Source organism: Moschus berezovskii, chromosome 9 (assembly GCF_049115385.1).
Source record: "Moschus berezovskii isolate FMDL1 chromosome 9, NW_MosBer_1.0, whole genome shotgun sequence".
NCBI classification, from domain to species: domain Eukaryota; kingdom Metazoa; phylum Chordata; class Mammalia; order Artiodactyla; family Moschidae; genus Moschus; species Moschus berezovskii.
Genome location: NC_142468.1, coordinates 89641211 through 89661281, shown reverse-complemented (window position 1 = coordinate 89661281; position 20071 = coordinate 89641211). Strand labels below are relative to the sequence as shown.

The window sequence follows — 20071 nt, the reverse complement described above, 5'->3', positions numbered from 1 at the left end:
AATGAAGGAATGAATGAGAAGGAAGGAAGCAAAGGGATTTCCGTCCTGGCAATGAAGTTTAAGGAAATGTTTTAGTCATAACAATTAGAATGGGCTTTATAGAGGGATATAGAATCATCCTACTTTCAGCTCCCTATTCAGGCCTTGCTACCGGGATGTCAGAAAACTTCCAAGAAAGGCAGTGCATGCCTGCTTATGGATGTGGTCCAGGAAATAGTGCATTTTAGGAAATCTTTTAAAATATGGTATCAAAGCTGCCCATTTATGCAACCCTAGAGTCCCTTGGACTTCAAGGAGATCCAACCAGTCCATTCTAAAGGAGATCAATCCTGGGTGTTCACTGGAAGGACTGATGCTAAAGCTGAAACTCCAATACTTTGGCCTCCTCATGCGACGAGTTGACTCACTGGAAAAGAGTCTGATGCTGGGAAAGGTTGGGGGCGGGAGGAGAAGGGGACGACCGAGAATGAGATGGCTGGATGGCATCACTGACTTGATGGACATGAGTTTGAGTGAACTCCGGGAGTTGGTGATGGATAGGGAGGCCTGGCGTGCTTGATTCATGGGGTTGCAAAGAGTCAGACACGACTGAGCGACTGAACTGAACTGAACTGAAGGGAGGAAATCTGTTTTGTAGCAAAATGGTACAAAATACATCTTCCACCTCTTTTCAAGTCAAGATACAAGTTAAAGAAAAGTTCAGAGACACAACTCTAGTTATTTGTCTCGCTGTTGCAAAAGTGAAAGTGAAAGTGTTAGTTGCTCAGTCGTGTCTGTCTCTTTGCAACTCCGTGGACTGTGGCATGCTAGGCTCCTCTGTTCATAGGATTTTCCAGGCCAGAATACTGGAGGGGGCTGTTATTGCTTTCTGTAGGGGACCTTCCTGATTCAGGAATTGACCCCGGGTCGCCTGCATTGCAGGCAGATTCTTTACTGCCTGAGCCACCGGTGACGCAAAGAAGATATGTAAAGAAGATTTGCTCTGGTTTATACAGGGGTATTTAAAGCTTCTGTTCACATTTCTGTCCCACCTATTTGCACAGAGATCTGATACAGGAGGCACTCGTTAGATCAGTTTAGATAAAACTGTTTTCAGAATAAAAGGTTTTCATTACTTTAGGTAATTGTTCAGTCAATCAGTCGTGTCTGACTCTTTGAGACCCTATGAACTACAGCACGCCAGGTTTCCCTGTCCTTCACCAGCTCCCTGAGCCTGCTCAAACTCATGTCCATTGAATCAGTGATGCCATCCAACCATCTTGTCCTCTGCTGTCCCCTTCTCCTCCTTTCTTCAGTCTTTCCCAGCATCAGAGTCTTTTCCAGTGAGTTGGCTCTTCACATCAAATGGCCAAAGTATTGGAGCTTCAGCTTCAGCATCAGTCCTTCCAATGAATACCCAGGATTGATCTCCTTTAGGATTGACTGGTTTGATCTCCTTGCAGTCCCAGGGACTCTCAAGAGTCTTCTCCAATACCACAGTTCAAAAGCATCAATTCTTTGGCACTCACCTTTCTTTATGGTCCAACTCTCACTCATCTCTGTCTCATTCATACATGACTACTGCAAAACGTAGCTTTAACTTTGTAGGCAAAGTAATGTCTCTGCTTCTTAATACACTGTCTAGCTTCATCATGGCTTTTCTTCCAAGGAACAGACATCTTTTAATTTCATGCCTGCAGTCACCATCCACATCCAAGAAAATAAAGTCTGTCACTGTTTCCATTGTTTCCCCAACTATTTGCCATGAAGTGATAGGACCGGATACCATGATCTTCATTTTTTGAATGTTGAGTTTTAAGCCAGCTTTTTCACTCTCCTCTTTCACCTTCATCAAGACACTCTTTAGTTCCTCTTCGCTTTCTGCTGTAAGGGTAGTATCATCTGCATATCTGAGGTTATTGATACTTCTCCCAGCAATTCCAGCTTGTGCTTCTTCCAGTCCAGCGTTTCTCATGATGTACTCTGCATATAAGGTAATATGCAGGGTGACAATATACAACCTTGACGTACTCCTTTCCCAATTTGGAACCAGTCTGTTGTTCAATGTCCTATTCTAACTGTTGCTTTTTGACCTGAATACAGGTTTCTAGGAGGCAGGTAAGGTGGCCTGATATTCCCATCTCTTGAAGAATTTTCCAGTTTGTTGTGATCCACACAGTCAAAGGCTTTAGTACAGTCAATGAAGCAGAAGTAGATATTTTTCTGGAATTCTCTAGCTTTTTCTATGATCCAGTGGATGTTGGCAATTTGATCTCTGGTTCCTCTGCCTTTTCTAAATCCAGCTTGTAATCTAGAAGTTCTTGGTTCATGTACTGTTGATGTCTAGCTTGAAGGATTTTGAGAATTACCTTGCTAGCATGTGAAAAGAGTGCAATTGTGTGGTAGTTTGAACATTCTTTGGCGTTGCCCTTCTTTGGGATTGCAATGAAAACTCACCTTTTCCATTCCTGTGGTCTCTGCTAAGTTTTCCAAATTTGCTGGCATATTGAGTGCAGCATTTTAATAGCATCATCTTTTAGGATTTGAAATAGCTCAGCTGGAATTCCATCACCTCCACTAGTTTTGTTTGTAGTGATGCTTCCTAAGGCCCACTTAACTTCACACTCCAAGATGTCTGGGTCTAGGTAAGTGATCACACCATCACAGTTACTTGGGTCGTTAAGATGTCTTTTTTATAGTTCTCCTGTGTATTCTTGCCACCTCATCTTAATATCTTCTGCTTCTATTAGGTCCACACCATTCTGTCCTTTATTGAGCCCATCTTTGCATGAAATGTTCCCTTGATATCTCTTAACTTTCTTGAAGAGATCTCTAGTCTTTTCCATTCTATTGTTTTACTCTATTTCTTTGCATTGATCACTAAGGAAGGCTTTCTTATATCTTCTTGCTATTTTTTGGAACTCTGCATTCAGATAGGTATATCTTTCCCTTTTTCCTTTGCCTTTCGCTTCTCTTATTTTCTCGTCTATTTAATGTAAGGCCTCCTCAGACAACCATTTGGCCTTTTTGCATTTTTTCCCTTGGGGATGGTTTTCCCCCAAAATGAAAGACATTATCCCAGTCTCAAGCACATATTTGGCTTGCTACAATTTTTAATCAAAAAATTCCTTCCAAGAGAAAATCATTAGCATTTCAATGAACCATTTTAAATTATAGAATATTTTATAGTCATTTAATGTCACATCACTTGGATTTCTCTGGTGATGTGGTGGTTAAGAATTCACCTACCAGTGCAAGAGGCACAGGTCTGATCCTTGGCCTGGAAGATTCTACATGCTGCTAAGCAACTAAGCAGCTATGCCACTACTACTGAGCCTGTGCTCTGAAACTTGTGCTCCACAACAAGAGAAGCCACTGCAATGAGCAGCCTGCACACTGTAAGGAAGACCCAGTGCAGCCTAAAATAAATAAATAAAATTAAAAAAAATAAAATCACATCTCTTGAATAGTTGATGATGGAACTTAAGAGGCTGTTCTAAGTTGCAAAATATTTCTCATCCATTATTTCCAGTAGATGGAAGAGAAAGCTGGAAGAAAAAATCACCTCCTTGTGTGATACATAAAAGGTAGTTCTCTTGATAGTTTAATGATGGTGGCATAGAATCATAGAATGTTGGAACTAGGAGGAAGCTTAGATATCAATTCTACTTTCTTATTTTATATGCCAGAAACCAAGAACTAGACAGGAGAAATTACTTGTCCATCAAAGAAAGAATTGGAACTAATATCCATTAAGACATTTAAATCTACAGCAGGTGTTTTATATATATATATATATATATATTTATATATATATATATATTTATATATATATATTCCATGTTCTGTGCTGTGCTAAGTTCTTTGTGACCCCATGGACCATGCCTTCCAGGCTTCTCTGTCCATGGGATTCTCTAGGCAAGAATACTGGAGTTGATTTCTGTGCCCTCCTCCAGGGGATCTTCTTGACCTAGGTATCAAACCAGAGTCTCTTATGTTTCCTGCATTGGCAGGTGGGATCTTTACCACTGGCATCACCTGGGAAGCCCATATATATTCCATACCCATTTAGAAACTACAAATGCCTCCTAATCACTATCTGTTCCTCCAAACATTTGCAGGTGCAGGTGCCAGAAGAATTTGTCCTTTTATGCATCTCTGTTTACATGAGTAGGTATCACAGAAAAGTCATGGTTTGAATTTTTGAATACTCAGACTAAGGGTATTAAGCTTAGAATACCCTACCAAGGTGCTAGGGAACATGCTATTACTATCTGGTGACAGCTTTGTGAACTTGGAGCTGTGAGCTGGTTATGGTATTCCCAGGCCATGTCTCTAAGTTCATTATCACTTTGGATAGTAGAACTTATGGTGAAGAAACTCATATTTTGCTTTCCCAACCTCCCCCAAATATGGATAGTTTCACTTGTTCCATTAATTAAAAACAGGTTCATTATAAGACAGAAAATACAGAAAGAAAATCCCCCACCATTAAGAAGTAAGCACTGTTAACATTTGGGGGGTTATCCTTACAGTATTGTGTGTGTGTGTGTGTATACATATATGCACACGTTTTTTAGAAGTCATAATTTGGAGTCACAGTTTTTAGACTCTTAAAATGTGCATTTTTACTTTGTAATAAATATTTCATTTTCTTCCAATATAGTGTATTCTCCTAATACATGATTTTTTAAAAACAGCTTTTTGAGGTATAACTGACGTTCAAACACTGCATGTACTAAAGGAGTACAACTTGATAAGTTTTGACATCTAGGAAGTCATTTTCACAATCAATATAGTGAAGCCCCAGAATTTTCCTTCTGCCCCTTAGTAATCCTCCCTTTCCCTACTACCCACTTACCACCACTGAGCACTATTATTGATCTGCTTTTTGACACTGTAGCTTGTATTTTCTAGAATACTTTGTAAATGGATATGTACTTTTTTAATTAAATTTTTTCATTCAGCAAAATTATATTGAGATTCATCCATGTCTTAAAGTTTTTCCACAGTTCACTCCTTCTCATTGCTAAGTAGTATTTTACTGTAGGATATCCCACAATCTATTTGTCTATCCACTTGTTGATGTTTGGGTTGTTTCCAGTTTGGGGCTATTACAGATAAAGCTGCTGTGAACATTCATGTGTAAGTCTTTGTATATGCTTCCTTTTCTCCTGGGTAAATAACTTGGAGTGGAATGGCTGGATCATACATTAAGTGTAGGAACACGATTTTTGTAATGACCGAACAAAGGTCCTTTATTTAACCATAATTTTTAAGAATACTGTTGAACATTTAGAACTTTATGATTTTTCACTGCTGTTGCAAATGATATATAACTTTTTGACTTAGGAATATGGATATAGATATTCAACTTGAGAAAAAAACCACCCAAGATAATGAGTAGAAAGGCATTGTGAAGGAAACCTGGCGATAAACAATATGTTGTTAGAAAATTCTGAGTTTTTTAATGACTGCAAAAGAAGTGAAAGTGACTTCACTTTCACTTTTCACTTTCACACATTGGAGAAGGAAATGGCAACCCACTCCAGTGTTCTTGCCTGGAGAATCCCAGGGACGGGGGAGCCTGGTGGGCTTCCGTCTATGGGGTCACACAGAGTCGGACACGACTGAAGTGACTTAGCAGCAGCAGCAGCAGCAAAAGAAGTATTTTGTGTCCTCTGCTGGGAAGTAAGGGCTTCCCAGGTGGCGCCAGTGGTGAAGAATCTGCCTGCCAATGCAAGAGACAGAAGATACTCGGGTTCAGTCCCTGGGCTGGGAAGATCCCCTGCAAGAGGGCATAGCAGCCCACTCCAGTTTTCTTGCTTGGAGAATCCCATGTACAGAGGAGCCTGATGGGCTAGAGTCCATAGGGTCCCAAACAGTTGGACATGACTGAGGCAACTTAGCACACAGGCACACTGGGAAGCAAAGTGGCATGAATTTTTAAATGAATCAAAATTTGAATTTAAATTTGAAGTTTATTTTGCTGTTTTGTTGTCAAGTTTATGGAACCATGATTTTATCATAACATTCCTTATGAGGCAACTGCAATAAACTTAGGTGTGGCCTTTTGTTTCTGGGAGCTATAATTAGCCATCTGGTATACTTTTTAACATTTTGTTAAATAAAAAAATCTTAAAATGTAGCATTTTACTCACTTCTTTTTCTCTCCATATATGTATACAGTCACATATATATGATATGTATAATGATAACTTTGGAAAATGTGGAAGTGAGACAAAATATTTACAGAATGGAAAAGGAATGCTTAGAAGGGGAACCATCATCATAAAACCCCCAAACCAAAACACACTTACACATAGATGCCAAAGCTCTATTGTTTCATGTTATGTTTTAGGGTTTTCGTGTAACAAAACAAAATTTGTTTTTAACCAACATTTTTAAGCAGCAGTGATATGCTTATTATTTACTGTTTTGGTATCTTCCCCTCATTTACATAAATACCCCAGAAACCAGCAGTTTAAAACTAATAAATGCAAGGGCCCTTCATCAAGTGCAATAAAGTTTCATAACCATGAGTTAGACTATTAGAGTGAAAAATAAACCTATATATGTGGTTATGAAAGGGCTTTCTTGGGAAGTGTATAATTACATTTCAAAGTTAGAACTTCAATTTGAAGTTGCAATGTAATAATGATACTTAAACATTTATGCAGAATGCTTCATCTTCACAACACTTTCCCAACATTGGTCAATTAATCTCTACTGCTTCCCAAAGGAGCAGGTCATTTTTCTGGTTAGAAAGTTGAGAAAAGTATAGCCAGTTCAGAGAAAGGCAGGGCTGGGGAGACAGGTTTCTAGTCCTTATTCTGTAACTCTTAATAGAATGCATCAGTATTCTGTTCCACAGAATTAGCAAAAAACAAAGACAGAAATAGTAGCTCAATCTGCCTCAGGCTTTTAGATACAGCCCTTACTCTTGTGAGGCACACTTTTTTGAAAGAATGGGATACAGAGAAGATACAGAAGCCACAGCACATTCATTTCATCTGCATTTACCACCTGATTGGACCAAACTTCTTTCAGTGAGAAAGGTGAAGTCAAATGCTTCCTCCCTCCCTGCAACCTCTACCCTCACATTATCTTGGCAACTTAATTTCTAGTTTTCCAAATAAGATTTACTATGATTAACACATTTAAAGAGTTGAACAAATGTGTTATGCACATTAAAGCCAGAAGAACAGTAAAACTAATGAACATTTACATTTTTGGAAGTATAATTAATGTATGCTTGAGAAATTCTTAAAGATAAACATTTAAATGTTAAAATACTTATTACCTTCCCCACAGGGACAGTCTTAGGAATTAATGAGATAACAAATGTAAAGTGCTTTGAGCTCTTTAGAAGAAAGGTGGCAGATGCATAAAAATGATTATTAATTGTTAAAAGCTAGAAGATGATAACTAACATATTAGGATAAAATACATCTTTTTATACTTGAAAAATAGGATGCTTGCGATTCTTGGAATGATACAGCTGAAACTCCTCCGAGGTTAGTCTACATCCTCTTGGAAATATTTTCCCATTTCTTAACACCCCTCTTTCCAGTGAAACTATGGGGCATGATTTCCTGTATTCCAGATTCTCCCACACATAACCTATCACCAGTCCTCCACCTTACAGATCCATCCCCATAGAATTCTGCTGATGCTACTTTCTCTTCTGATTTATTTGATTATGTAGTTGTGATGCTTCACAATGCTGTCAGTTGCCCAAGTTTATGTTATGAGCAAGAAACACGTGTCAGTTAAACTATCTTTCTATGCTTTAAGCAATACATTAGAGTTTGTTATAAAAGAGTAAGTCCCTTACACAATCTGGGACAACTTAACTTTCTATTTTATTGCAGTTCAGTTCAGTTGCTCAGTTGTGTCCGACTCTTTGCAACCCCATGGACTGCAGCACACCAGGCTTCCCTATCCTTCACCAACTCCCATAACTTGCTCAAACTCATGTCCATCGAGTCGGTGATGCCATCCAACCATCTCATCTTCTGTCGTCCCCTTCTCCTCCTGCCTTCAATCTTTCCCACCATCAGGGTCTTTTCTAGTGAGTCAGTTCTTCACATCAGATGGCCAAAGTATTGAAGCTTCAGCTTCAGCATCAGTCCTTCCAATGAATATTCAGGACTGATTTCTACTGTATAAAACATGCTATTAATAGAATTTGTGTTGCATGTGTACTAAGTCTCTTCAGTCTTGTCTGACTCTTTGGAACCCTATGAACTGTAACCCTCCAGGCTCCTCTGTCCGTGGGATTCTCCAGGCAAGAATACTGGAGTGGGTTGCCATGCTCTTCTCTAGGGTATCTTCCCAAATGGTGTCTCTTGTGTCTCCTGCATTGGCAGACAGTTCTTTACCACTAGCTCCAAATGGGAAGCCCAGGATTTGTGGTAAATGAGCTTAAACCTCAAATTTCATTCAGCCTGAGACATGGGGTGAGACACCCTCACTGAATCTCTGTTTTCGCATATGTGAAATGAGGACAGTAGTAGTATTCCTCCACATGGTGTTGTTGGAAAGGTGTAATTAAAAAATTTATGTGACGCTTCTAGTACAGCACATATGTAGCCAACAGTGTGTCCAGCAGAAGGTAAATGTAAGTAGATAGTGAAAAGTGGTTAAGCAGAAAGCACAATTTGCCACTGAACATCATTTATTTAGTTTCTTTTTTAAATTTTTTTTTTTATTGGAGGCTAATCATTTTACAATATTGGTTGGTTTTGCCATACATTGACCTGAATCCGCCCCGGGTGTACCTGAGTTCCCCTTCCTGAACCCCCCTCCCACCTCCCTCCTCCCTTTATCCTCCCTCTGGGTCATCCCCACACACCAGCCCCGAGCATCCTGTAACATGCATCGACCCTGAACTGGCGATTCGTTTCACATATGACAACATACATATTTCAATGCAATTAAAATCAGTATAAAATAGGTAATATGTAAAAGGAGATAATTATCATCATCCAGTAGTGTGCTTCTAAATGTTTACTTGAGTTTGCTTCTCAAACCATCACAAACATTCAATATTAAACAATGGGTCATTTCTCTCTCAAAGATAGCTCTATGGTTAAACATATGCTTTTCCCCAAAACTTCCTGAAAATGGCAATCATTCTCAAAAAATCCTCTTATTGACAAAGATTTCAGTTTCCCATTTAGAATAGTAAAAACTCAGTAATTTATATTGATTAATTTATGTTTAGGACACATTGTACACATATACATGATTTTTTTTCAAACTTAGTTTACCAATAGCAGGGTATCTTTGCTATTCATATATGCTAAAAGGTAATGGACTATGCTTCTTTTCAAATGTTCTGTAATTAAAACACTTCACTAATTTAATCTGGTCCTCTGGCTTCTTTCAGGTAATTACTTGAAGTGATTGTTTTATTATACCAATTTTTCTCCTTTGATTTTGAAGCTGTAGCTTTTTAGGTAGAGAACCTAACTCTCAATCACTTTCCAGTGAGACCTTAATCTGCATATAAGGCCTGAATTTGGAAACAGGCATTCTGTGGTGTCTGTTAATGATAGAGGCGAGAAGGAAAGTTCATTGTTTGAGAGACTGATTATGTGGAAAAAAAAAAAAAAGGTACAGGAGAGTGAACTCATTTTACTCTTGCCAGCAGCTTGAGGCTCAAGAGTGCTAATCAAAATTCACATATAAAAACTTCCCTGATAGATTTTAACAGTTTTGTACTGTTAAGAAGGGGATCTCACTATGTGAAGATCCACTGCTGTGCTGAACAAAACAGAGACAGTTTTCTTTTAAAGTCCAGAGCAGATGAGAGCCATAAGGAGACAGAGGGTTTCATTTACTCTCAGGACATGATTGTGCCAGTGAACTAATGAGTCTCTTGGACCTTATGTTGAGCTGGCTTCAATCGAGGCGAGACTCTAATGGGCATGTAGTACTTCCTATCCGTCAAGTGTCTGGACAATGGGCCCCTCATATGGATTAGAGCGATCTGGCAAGAAAAAGAGGTCATCGTTGTACCTAGCACAAGCAGGAAACCTGGCTAATTAGTCTACTTCCAACTATAGCAAAACAAAAGCTGACACATACACACACAAATGTTAATTGTTTTGCAGAAATTCAGCCTATAGCTGAGGCAGAGTTAACACATTATTGAAATTCCATAGGTAATAAATACCCCTCTTTTCCTCAACACACTCAAATAGTTTTAAAGATATAAAGGTCATCCTTTAAAACAACTCTGTGATTTTGTGACTTGCATATTCACTCTTCAGTTAAGCTGGATGATGTAGACTGTTGAAATACTTTGAACAGTTACAAAGCAAACACCAAGAGTGTCAACTGCATAATTTTAACACTTTGCCCTTTAAAAGGTACTGTTGAATTAAGCTTGTGAAAAATCCTACTGGTGTATTAACGGAGAGCTAGAGAATACAAATGTTTATTCAAGATAGAGGGCTGAGTTACACTGTTAAACTAAGAGCAGATACTGCCACCTAGATACTTTCTGATTCTTTATTTAACTAGATGTTGGCTTATTTTATTTTTTGAAAAATGGCAACAACAGACAATAGTAGCTTAGCACAATAAAAATACAATGAGTGACAAAACATCAGTTTATAAATCCATAGAAATGTAATTTTCTTGGGAAAAAAGAGACATTTCCATTTTGCCAAATAGCAAGGATTAAGCCTTTATTCAATTTTTTACATGCAGAAGACAAATTATTATTAGGAATATGAGGAGAAAACTATAGAATTTGTTTTTTTATAAAAAGCTTCATAATCCTGAAATTTATAAAGAGAGATGCAGAAGTGATATTAGTAAGACTTGTAACTTTCTTGATAGCTTATTTCTTCCTGTGTTTGGGAAGAGGAAGAGATTGATTGAAATGATAACACAAATAGGTTTTGGTTTAATAAGTAAAATAAGATTACTTAATAAACAATTTTTAAAGAAAGCATTACATTATAATCTATTCTGTTACCCTTCCTAGCAAACAAAACAAACTAACTTTCCCTTCCTTTTATTCCTAACAGAAAAATGAATGTTGCCCATTTTTTGGCTTCAGATTGGAATCCAAAATCAGTAAAGTATTCCAGGATCATTCATTTATCAGGTTTAGAGAGGATTTTTTAATGTTTGGACTGTAGGTTTTCTTCAAATCTCAACTTGTTTTCCTCTGTTACTCCTAGAATGGCTTCAAGGTCATCAATGGCAGCCTGTAAATAACAGTGAAAATAATATTTGTTACTTAAAGACCTCTTACAAGTCTTCCATCCAGTCCCTCAAGCATTTGCACCTTTTTGAAATTAAGTATGGTTTAGATCAGTTCTGCTTGAAGTCTGTTCCACTAACCAGCAGCCATCTATTAATTGTTGGTTATTAGTCTTAATGAAATGGGTTAAAAACTGAGAGGAAGAACTTGGAAACCTTTATAGAGATTTTTGTGTCTATTAAATATAATGAAAAAATGAGTTTCTGTTTAATAGGTCTTCGAACTTTTTCATTTTATTTTTCTAGTAATTCATTTTTGTTGTATTTCACATATATATTATGCATAATAGATCAGAAAAAATACAACAAACAGGTCCTTCATTGCAGTTAATTTGAGATGCCCTGGTCTAAATGAGGACTAGTAGGCTGATGGGAGCATTTATTTCCATTGGTTTAGGGGAGGAAAAGTGGCATTTTATTTAGTTTTTTTTTTTTTTATTATTATTGAGGTAAAATTCACATATCATAAAATCCACCATTTTAAAGTGTATAATTCAGTGGGTTTTAGTATATTCATAAGAAACCATTACTCTGTGTTATTCTAGAACTTTTTCATCACCGGAGTAGAAATTCTATACCCATTATCTGCCATTCCCCATTTTCTACCTCTCCTAACTCCTGGTAACCTCCAATCTATTTTATATCTCTATAGCATTGCCTACTCTGGACATTTCATGTAAATGAGTCATATAATATGTGGCCCTTGTGTCTTAGCATAATGTTTACAAGGTTCGTCCATTTTGTAGCATGGATCAGAACTTAATTTCTTTTTTTATGGCTGAATAATATTTCATTGTATCTGTTATCTATTTTTACTTTGGTTGTTTGCACTTTAGGTATTATACCTAAGAAACCATTGCTAACCACAAGATCATGAAGATTTATACTTAGTATTCCAATGTATGAAATATTAGTCATTTAATATGATATAATGGAATTCAACCATTTATCTGTTGATGGGTGTTTGGGTTGTTTCTACCTTTTGGCTCTTATGATTAATGTTTCTATGAACACTAATATGTGTTTTCATATTAGCATATATTTTCAGTACTCAGGTATAAAACTAGGTGTGGAATTGCTGAATCATATGGTAATTCTGTTTAACATTTTGAGGAAATATGAAACTATTCATGGCAATGACACCATTTTATAGTCCTATCAGCAATATATGAGGGTTCCAGTTTCTCTGTATCCTTGTCAATGCTTGTTGTGTCTTTTTGATTGTAGCCATCTTAAGTGTGTAATGGAATCTTGTGGTTTTGATTTGGATTTCCCTAATAACTAATATCAATAACCTCAGATATGCAGATGACACCACCCTTATGGCAGAAAGTGAAGAGGAACTCAAAGGCCTCTTGATGAAAGTGAAAGAGGAGAGTGAAAAGTTTGGCTTGAAGCTCAACATTCAGAAAACGAAGATTGTGGCATCTGGTCCCATCACTTCATGGGAAATAGATGGGGAAACAGTGGAAACTGTCAGACTTTATTCTTTTGGGTTCCAAAATCACTGCGGATGCTGATTGCAGCCATGAAATTAAAAGACGCTACTCCTTGGAAGGAAAGTTATGACCAGCCTAGATAGCATATTAAAAAGCAGAGACATTACTTTGCCAACCAAGGTCTGTCTAGTCAAGGCTATGGTTTTTCCTGTGGTCATGTATGGATGTGAGAGTTGGACTGTGAAGAAAGCTGATCGCCAAGGAATTGATGCTTTTGAACTGTGGTGCTGGAGAAGACTCTTGAGAGTCCCTTGGACTGCAAGGAAATCCAACCAGTCCATTCTAAAGGAGATCAATCCTGGGTGTTCATTGGAAGGACTGATGCTAAAGCTGAAACTGCAATACTTTGGCCACCTCATGTGAAGAGTTGACTCACTGGAAAAGACTCTGATGCTGGGAGGGATTGGGGGTAGGAGGAGAAGGGGACGACAGAGAATGAGATGGCTGGATGGCATCACCGACTCGATGGACATGAGTTTGAGTGTACTCCGGGAGTTGGTGGTGGACAGGGAGGCCTGGCGTGCTGTGATTCATGGGGTCGCAGAGAGTCGGACACAACTGAGCGACTGAACTGAACTGAACTGAGTAACTAATGTGGAAAAGGAAATGGCAACCCACTCCAGTGTTCTTGCCTGGAGAATCCCAGGAACGGGGGAGTCTGGTGGGCTGCCATCTATGGGGTCTCACAGAGTCGGACACGATTGAAGCGACTTAGCAGCAGCAGCAGCAGCAGCAGCAGCAATAACTAATGATGTTGAACATTTCTTCATGTTTTTATTGTGTATTTGTATATCTTCTTTGACAACAATCTATTCAAGTCCTTTGCTCACTTTTTAATTGAGATATTTGTTTTTCTATTGTTGAATTGTAAGAGTACTTTATATATACTGTGGACACTAGAGACATCATATACATGATTTGGAAATAATTTCTCCAATTCTGTAAGTTGTCTTTTCACTTTTGTTAAGTATCCTTTGGTGTACACAGAACTAAAATGTACTGGAATGGGTGAATTTAAATCAGATGTTCATTATATCTTACTACAGTGGGAAGGAATCCCTTAGAAGAAATGGAGTAGCCATCATGGTCAACAAAAGAGTCGGAAATGCAGTACTTCGCTGCAGTGTCAAAAATGACAGAATGATCTCTGTTCATTTCCAAGGCAAACCATTCAATATCACAGTAATCCAAGCCGACACCCCAACCAGTAACACTGAAGAAACCGAAGTTGAAAAGTTCTGTGAAGACCTACAAGACCTTTTAGAATTAACACCCAAAAAAGATGTCCTTTTCATTATAGGGGACTGGAATGCAAAAGTAGGAAGTCAAGAAACCCCTGGGGTAACAGGCAAATTTGGCCTTGGAGCACGGAATGAAGCAGGGCAAAGGCTAATAGAGTTTTGCCAAGAGAACGCACTGGTCATAAGAAACACCCTCTTTCAACAACACAAGAGAAGACTCTACACATGGACATCACCAGATGGTCAACACCGAACTCAGATTGATTATATTCTTTGCAACCAAAGATGGAGAAGCTGTATACAGTTAGCAAAAACAAGACCAGGAGCTGACTGTGGCTCAGATCATGAACTCCTTATTGCCAAATTCAGACTTAAATTGAAGAAAGTAGGGAAAACCACTAGACCATTCAGGTATGACCTAAATCAAATCCCTTATGATTATACAGTGGAAGTGAGAAATAGATTTAAGGGACTAGATCTGATAGAGTGCCTGATGAACTCTGGACGGAGGTTCGTGACATTGTACAGGAGACAGGGACAAAGACCATCCCCATGGAAAAGAAATGCAAAAAAGCAAAATGGCTGTGTGAAGACACCTTACAAATAGCTGTGAAAAGAAGAGAAGCAAAAAGCAAAGGAGAAAAGGACAGATATAAGCATCTGAATGCAGAGTTCCAAAGAATAGCAAGGAGAGACAAGAAAGCCTTCCTCAGCGATCAATGCAAAGAAATAGAGGAAAGCAACAGAATAGGAAAGACAAGATATCTCTTCAAGAAAATTAGAGATACCAAGGGAACATTTCATGCAAAGATGGGCTCGATAAAGAACAGAAATGGTATGGACCTAACAGAAGCAGAAGATATTAAGAAGAGGTGGCAAGAATACACAGAAGAACTGTACAAAAAAGATCTTCACGACCAAGATAATCAGGATCGTGTGATCACTGACCTAGAGCCAGACATCTTGGAATGTAAAGTCAAGTGGGCCTTAGAAAGCATCACTACGAACAAAGCTAGTGGAGGTGATGGAATTCCAGTGGAGCTATTTCAAATCCTGAAAGATGATGCTGTGAAAGTGCTGCACTCAATATGCCAGCAAATTTGGAAAACTCAGCAGTGGCCACAGGACTGGAAAAGGTCAGTCTTCATCCCAATCCCAAAGAAAGGCAATGCCAAAGAATGCTCAAACTACCGCACAATGGCACTCATCTCACATGCTAGTAAAGTCATGCTCAAAATTCTCCAAGCCAGGCTTCAGCAATACATGAAGCGTGAACTTCCAGATGTTTAAGCTGGTTTTAGAAAAGGCAGAGGAACCAGAGATCAAATAGCCAACATCCACTGGATCATGGAAAAAGCAAGAGAGTTCCAGAAAAACATCTATTTCTGCTTCATTGATTATGCCAAAGCCTTTGACTGTGTGGATCACAACAAACTGGAAAATTCTGAACGAAATGGGACTACCAGACCACCTGACCTGCCTCTTGAGAAACCTGTATGCAGGTCAGGAAACAACAGTTAGAACTGGACATGGAACAACGGACTCGTTCCAATTAGGAAAAGGAGTACATCAAGGTTGTATATTGTCACCCTGCTTATTTAATTTATATGCAGAGTACATGATGAGGAACACTGGGCTGGAAGCAGCACAGGCTGGAATCAAGATTGCTGGGAAAATATCAATAACCTCAGAAATGCAGATGACACCACCCTTATGGCAGAAAGTGAAGAGGAACTAAAAAACCTCTTGATGAAAGTGAAAGAGGAGAGTGAAAAAGTTGGCTTAAAGCTCAACATTCAGAAAACTAAGATCATGGCATCTGGTCCCATCACTTCATGGGAAATAGATGGGGAAACAGTGGAAACAGTGTCAGACTTTATTTTTTTGGGCTCCAAAATCACTGTGGATGGTGAGTGAAACCATGAAAATAAAAGACACTTACTCCTTTGAAGGAAAGTTATGACCAACCTAGATAGCATATTAAAAAGCAGAGACATTACTTTGCCAACCAAGGTCCGTCTAGTCAAGGCTATGGTTTTTCCCGTGGTCATGTATGGATGTGAGAGTTGGACTGTGAAGAAAGCTGATCGCCGAAGAATTGATGCTTTTGAACTGTGGTGCTGGAGAAGACTCTTGAGAGTTCCTTGTACTGCAAGGAGATCAGTCCTGGGTGTTCATTAGAAGGACTAATGCTAAAGCTGAAACTCTGAAACTCCAATACTTTGGCCACCTGATGGGAAGAGTTGACTCACTGGAAAAGACTCTGATGCTAGGAGGGATTGGGGGCAGGAGGAGAAGGGGACGACAGAGGATGAGATGGCTGGATGGCATCACCGACTTGATGGAGGTGAGTTTGAGTGAACTCCGGGAGTTGGTGATGGCCAGGGAAACCTGGCATGCTGTGATTCATGGGGTTGCAAAGAGTTGGACACGACTGAGCGACTGAACTGAAGTTTTTAATGTTGATGGAATGCACCTTTAGTATTTTTATGTTGCTTGATTGCACTTAACATATCATATCTAAGAAGCCATTGCTAACCACAAGGCCTTGAATATTTATACCCGTTTTCTTCTAAGAATTTAATACTTTTTTAACTCTTACATTTATGTCTTTAATCCAGTTTTACTTAACTTTTGTATTTGCTGTGGAGTTGAGAGGTACAACTTCATTCATTTGCATGTGGATATCCATTTGTCACAGCACTGTGTATCAAAAAGACTATTCTTTTTTCATTGAATGGGCTTGGCACTTGTTAAAAGTCAATTGACTATAAAAGTGAAGGTTTGTTTTTTGACTCTCAATTCTATTCCATTCATCTATACATCTGTCTATTCTTATGACAGTACCACATATTGTTGATTACTGTAGCTTTGTAGTAATTTTTTAAAATTGAGAGGCCCTCTAACTTTGTTCTTTTTTCCCAAGATTATTTTGACTATTTTGGATCTCTCAAATTTCCAAATGAATTTTAGGATTATCTTGTCAATTTCTGCGATAAAGCCAGCTAGTATTTTGATAGGAATTGCAATGAATCTGTGAATCGATTTGGAGAGTACTGCCATTATAGAATGTTAAGTTTTCTGTTCCATAAACATAGAATATCTTTCCACTTATTTAGGTCTCCTTTCTTTTATGCTGTTTTGCAGTTTTCAGCAGACAGGTCTTGTACTCGTTCTGCTAAACTTATCTGTAAATATTTTATCTTTTTTATTTAAAAATTAATTTTAGATTGTTCATTGCTGATGTATGGAGATAAAACTGATATTTGTATAGATATTGGGTCTTACAGACTTGCTGAATTTTTTTATTAGTTCCAGCAGATTGTTTGAGTTCTTTAGGATTTCTATATACAAGATCATGTCATCTATGAATAAAGATAATTCATTTCTATCCAAACTTGGTGCCTTTCTTTCTTTTTCTTGCCTAACTGTCCAGGCTAGAACCTCCAATATAATGATGAATAGAAGTGGTGAGAGCAGACATCCTTGTCTTGTTCCTGATCTTGTGGGGGAAGCTTTCCGTCTTGCACCATTAACTATGATGTTAGCTGTGGGTTTTTCCCAGATGCCCTTATCAGGTTGAAGAAGTTACTTTTTAGTCCTAGTTTGTTTGTTTTGTTTAATCAAAAAAGGGTGTTAAATTTTGTTAAATGCTTTTTCTGCATCACCTTTTATTTTTATTTGGCCTTTACTTTGCTGATAAATCCTTGTTTACAAACTGAAAATACTTATCAGGCTGTCATTAGGGTATTAGACAAAGATACTACCAAAAATGAATCTATTACACTTTTTAAGTTTTTAAAAGTTATTCCTATTTTATTGAGATTTAAAGTTTTTACCTTTGGACCTTCTAGCAAGGGTTAAAAAAAAGATAACAGTGATTCACATGAGATTCAGAATCCATGAGATATTTAAAAGCTACTTAAGAATATCTGACTTTTGATGATTTTTAAAGTCAGACAAAGGGCAGAGAGAAAAGGCCTTATTTTGTCAATAGCAGTTGGCTCTGCCAACCTCAAATCCAAGGTTGGAGTCTACTAAGTCTGCATGATTTGGGGGATAAACCATGTGCCTTAGTCTGCCCAGGCTGCTATAACAAAACACTGTAGATGGGGTGGCTTAAACAACAAAAATTTATTTCTCACATTTCTGGAGGCTGGGAAGTTTGAGGGCCATGTGCTGGCTCTTTCTGTTCCTGGTGAGAACTCTCTGGTTTGCAAACAGCCATCTTTTTGCTGTGTTCCCATTTAGTGGGGGAGAGAGACAGAGACAGAGAAAGAGAGAAAGACAGAGTGCAAGGTCTCTGGTCTCTTGTAAGGGCACTGATCCCATCATGAGGATCCCACCATTATGACTTCATTTAAACATAATTACTTCCCAAGGTCACCTTCATATAGTGTCATACTGGGGATGAAGAGTTCAGCACGTGAACTTTGGGAGAACATAGTACAGTCCACAGCACCATCTGATCCTGACTATTAGCTGTATTTGGAAAGACTAAACTGATCATGTGCATATAGGCTCACATCATGGTAACAGATGAAATGATGCTAGCTGGCAGGAACTTAGAATATCAATGATGAGCACAGATCCTTTAGAAAGACCAGTGAAAGTTAATGCAACACATAAAATCACCCTGAAGAGCAAAGCATTACTATCATTATTACTGTTAAGAGATCAAACCAGTCAATCCTAAAGGAAATCAGTCCTGAACAGTCATTGGCTCCAATACTTTGGCCACCGGATGGGAAGAACTGACTTCATAGAAAAGACCTGATGCTGGGAAAGACTGAAGGCAGGAGGAGAAGGGGCCGACAGAGGATGAGATGGTTGGATGGCATCACTGACCTGATGGACATGAGTTTGAGCAAGCTCCAGGAGTTGGTGAGGATAGGGAAGCCTGGCTTGCTACAGTCCATGGGGTTGCAGAGTCAGACATGACTGAGTGACTTAACTGACTGAGCGGGACTGGGCCCACTCAAGGAAAAAAAATATTCAAAAATGTTATTTTTGTCAAGCTTTTGTTAGGTTTTCCATTTAAGAGAAAAATCACACGTGGTTTCTGATTGAATCCCTTGAGTTACTTAACCCATTCAAACAAAATGAAGGCTGACTGGGAACCAGATGCACACTCCAGTGAGCAATATCAAGTGTTCGTCTCTGTTTAGCTGATATTTTAAAAATTTTGGTATATCTTGCTCTCATTTTCTAGAGTTTAGAGACTTCTAGTCAATTACACATGACTGGATTTCCTGAAGCAACATCATTAGGTGACGTTTGGAAGCTTCAAAACATTATGATGATATACCTGTCCCACTTCAGCGAAATGGGGTGGAGCAGATGGCTTATAAATATACTGAGGTTTTCTTCTGTTTATCCCTATACACGTTGTCCTTCCTGGGATCTCAGAACTTTTCTGGCTCTAGAAACTTAGACTTCCCAGGAATTCTTAGCCAGATATCGTATTATCTTAAATATAGATAGATTATAGTCAGGATTTTTGGTTGTGACAGTCTCTGTTTTGGCTCCATTGTGGCACTTCAATGTCACCTTCAACATCAGAAAGCCCTGTTGTCTTGTAAGTTTAGATTTGGAAATGGCAGCAAGTTAAAACAAGTCTACTATATTTAAAGAAAAAGTTTCAAACTATTAAATTTAACTAACAGGTTCAGTGGGAACCTTATAATATTGACCCTACATGCTGTAAAATATGTACCACTTAGAATGAAAAAAAAATGGTTTAGCACTTGTTTACAATACAGCATGAGGTATTTTCAGCCCTTGTATAGAAATTAACCAGGATCGTTAGTTAATTAACACCTCACCTTAAAATTGGTCTCGCCTTGCATATTAGGTGCTGATATTTCTTGATGGATGATGAAGAGATTGCGAGCAAAGGTCATGAGGACCCCCTGGAGATCCTTACCGATTGTTCTGTTAATGATATCCAAACAAATGAGTTTACCAACGATTCCCCTCACATGCTTAAAAACAATCACCCTCTCATTTGTGCCTGTCTGGTGATGGAATTTAATGAGTATTTTCAATCTCACAAGGTGGCAATCTTCA

The 20071-nt window shown here is 38.4% G+C and overlaps 1 protein-coding gene across 1 annotated transcript in view; it reads right to left on the bottom strand.

Moving 5' to 3' along the window:
- Positions 1 to 10989: 10989 nt before the first annotated feature.
- IQCH (IQ motif containing H) overlaps positions 10990 to 20071 on the bottom strand; it is a 247554-nt gene continuing 238472 nt past the window's right edge. Inside the window, exons 21-22 of the mRNA XM_055436103.2 lie at positions 19828 to 19936; positions 10990 to 11207 (exon numbers count right to left, since the gene is read on the bottom strand). Of these exons, the coding sequence (XP_055292078.2) occupies positions 11121 to 11207; positions 19828 to 19936 (196 nt within the window). The 3' untranslated portion in view covers positions 10990 to 11120. The remainder of the gene's footprint in view (positions 11208 to 19827; positions 19937 to 20071) is intronic.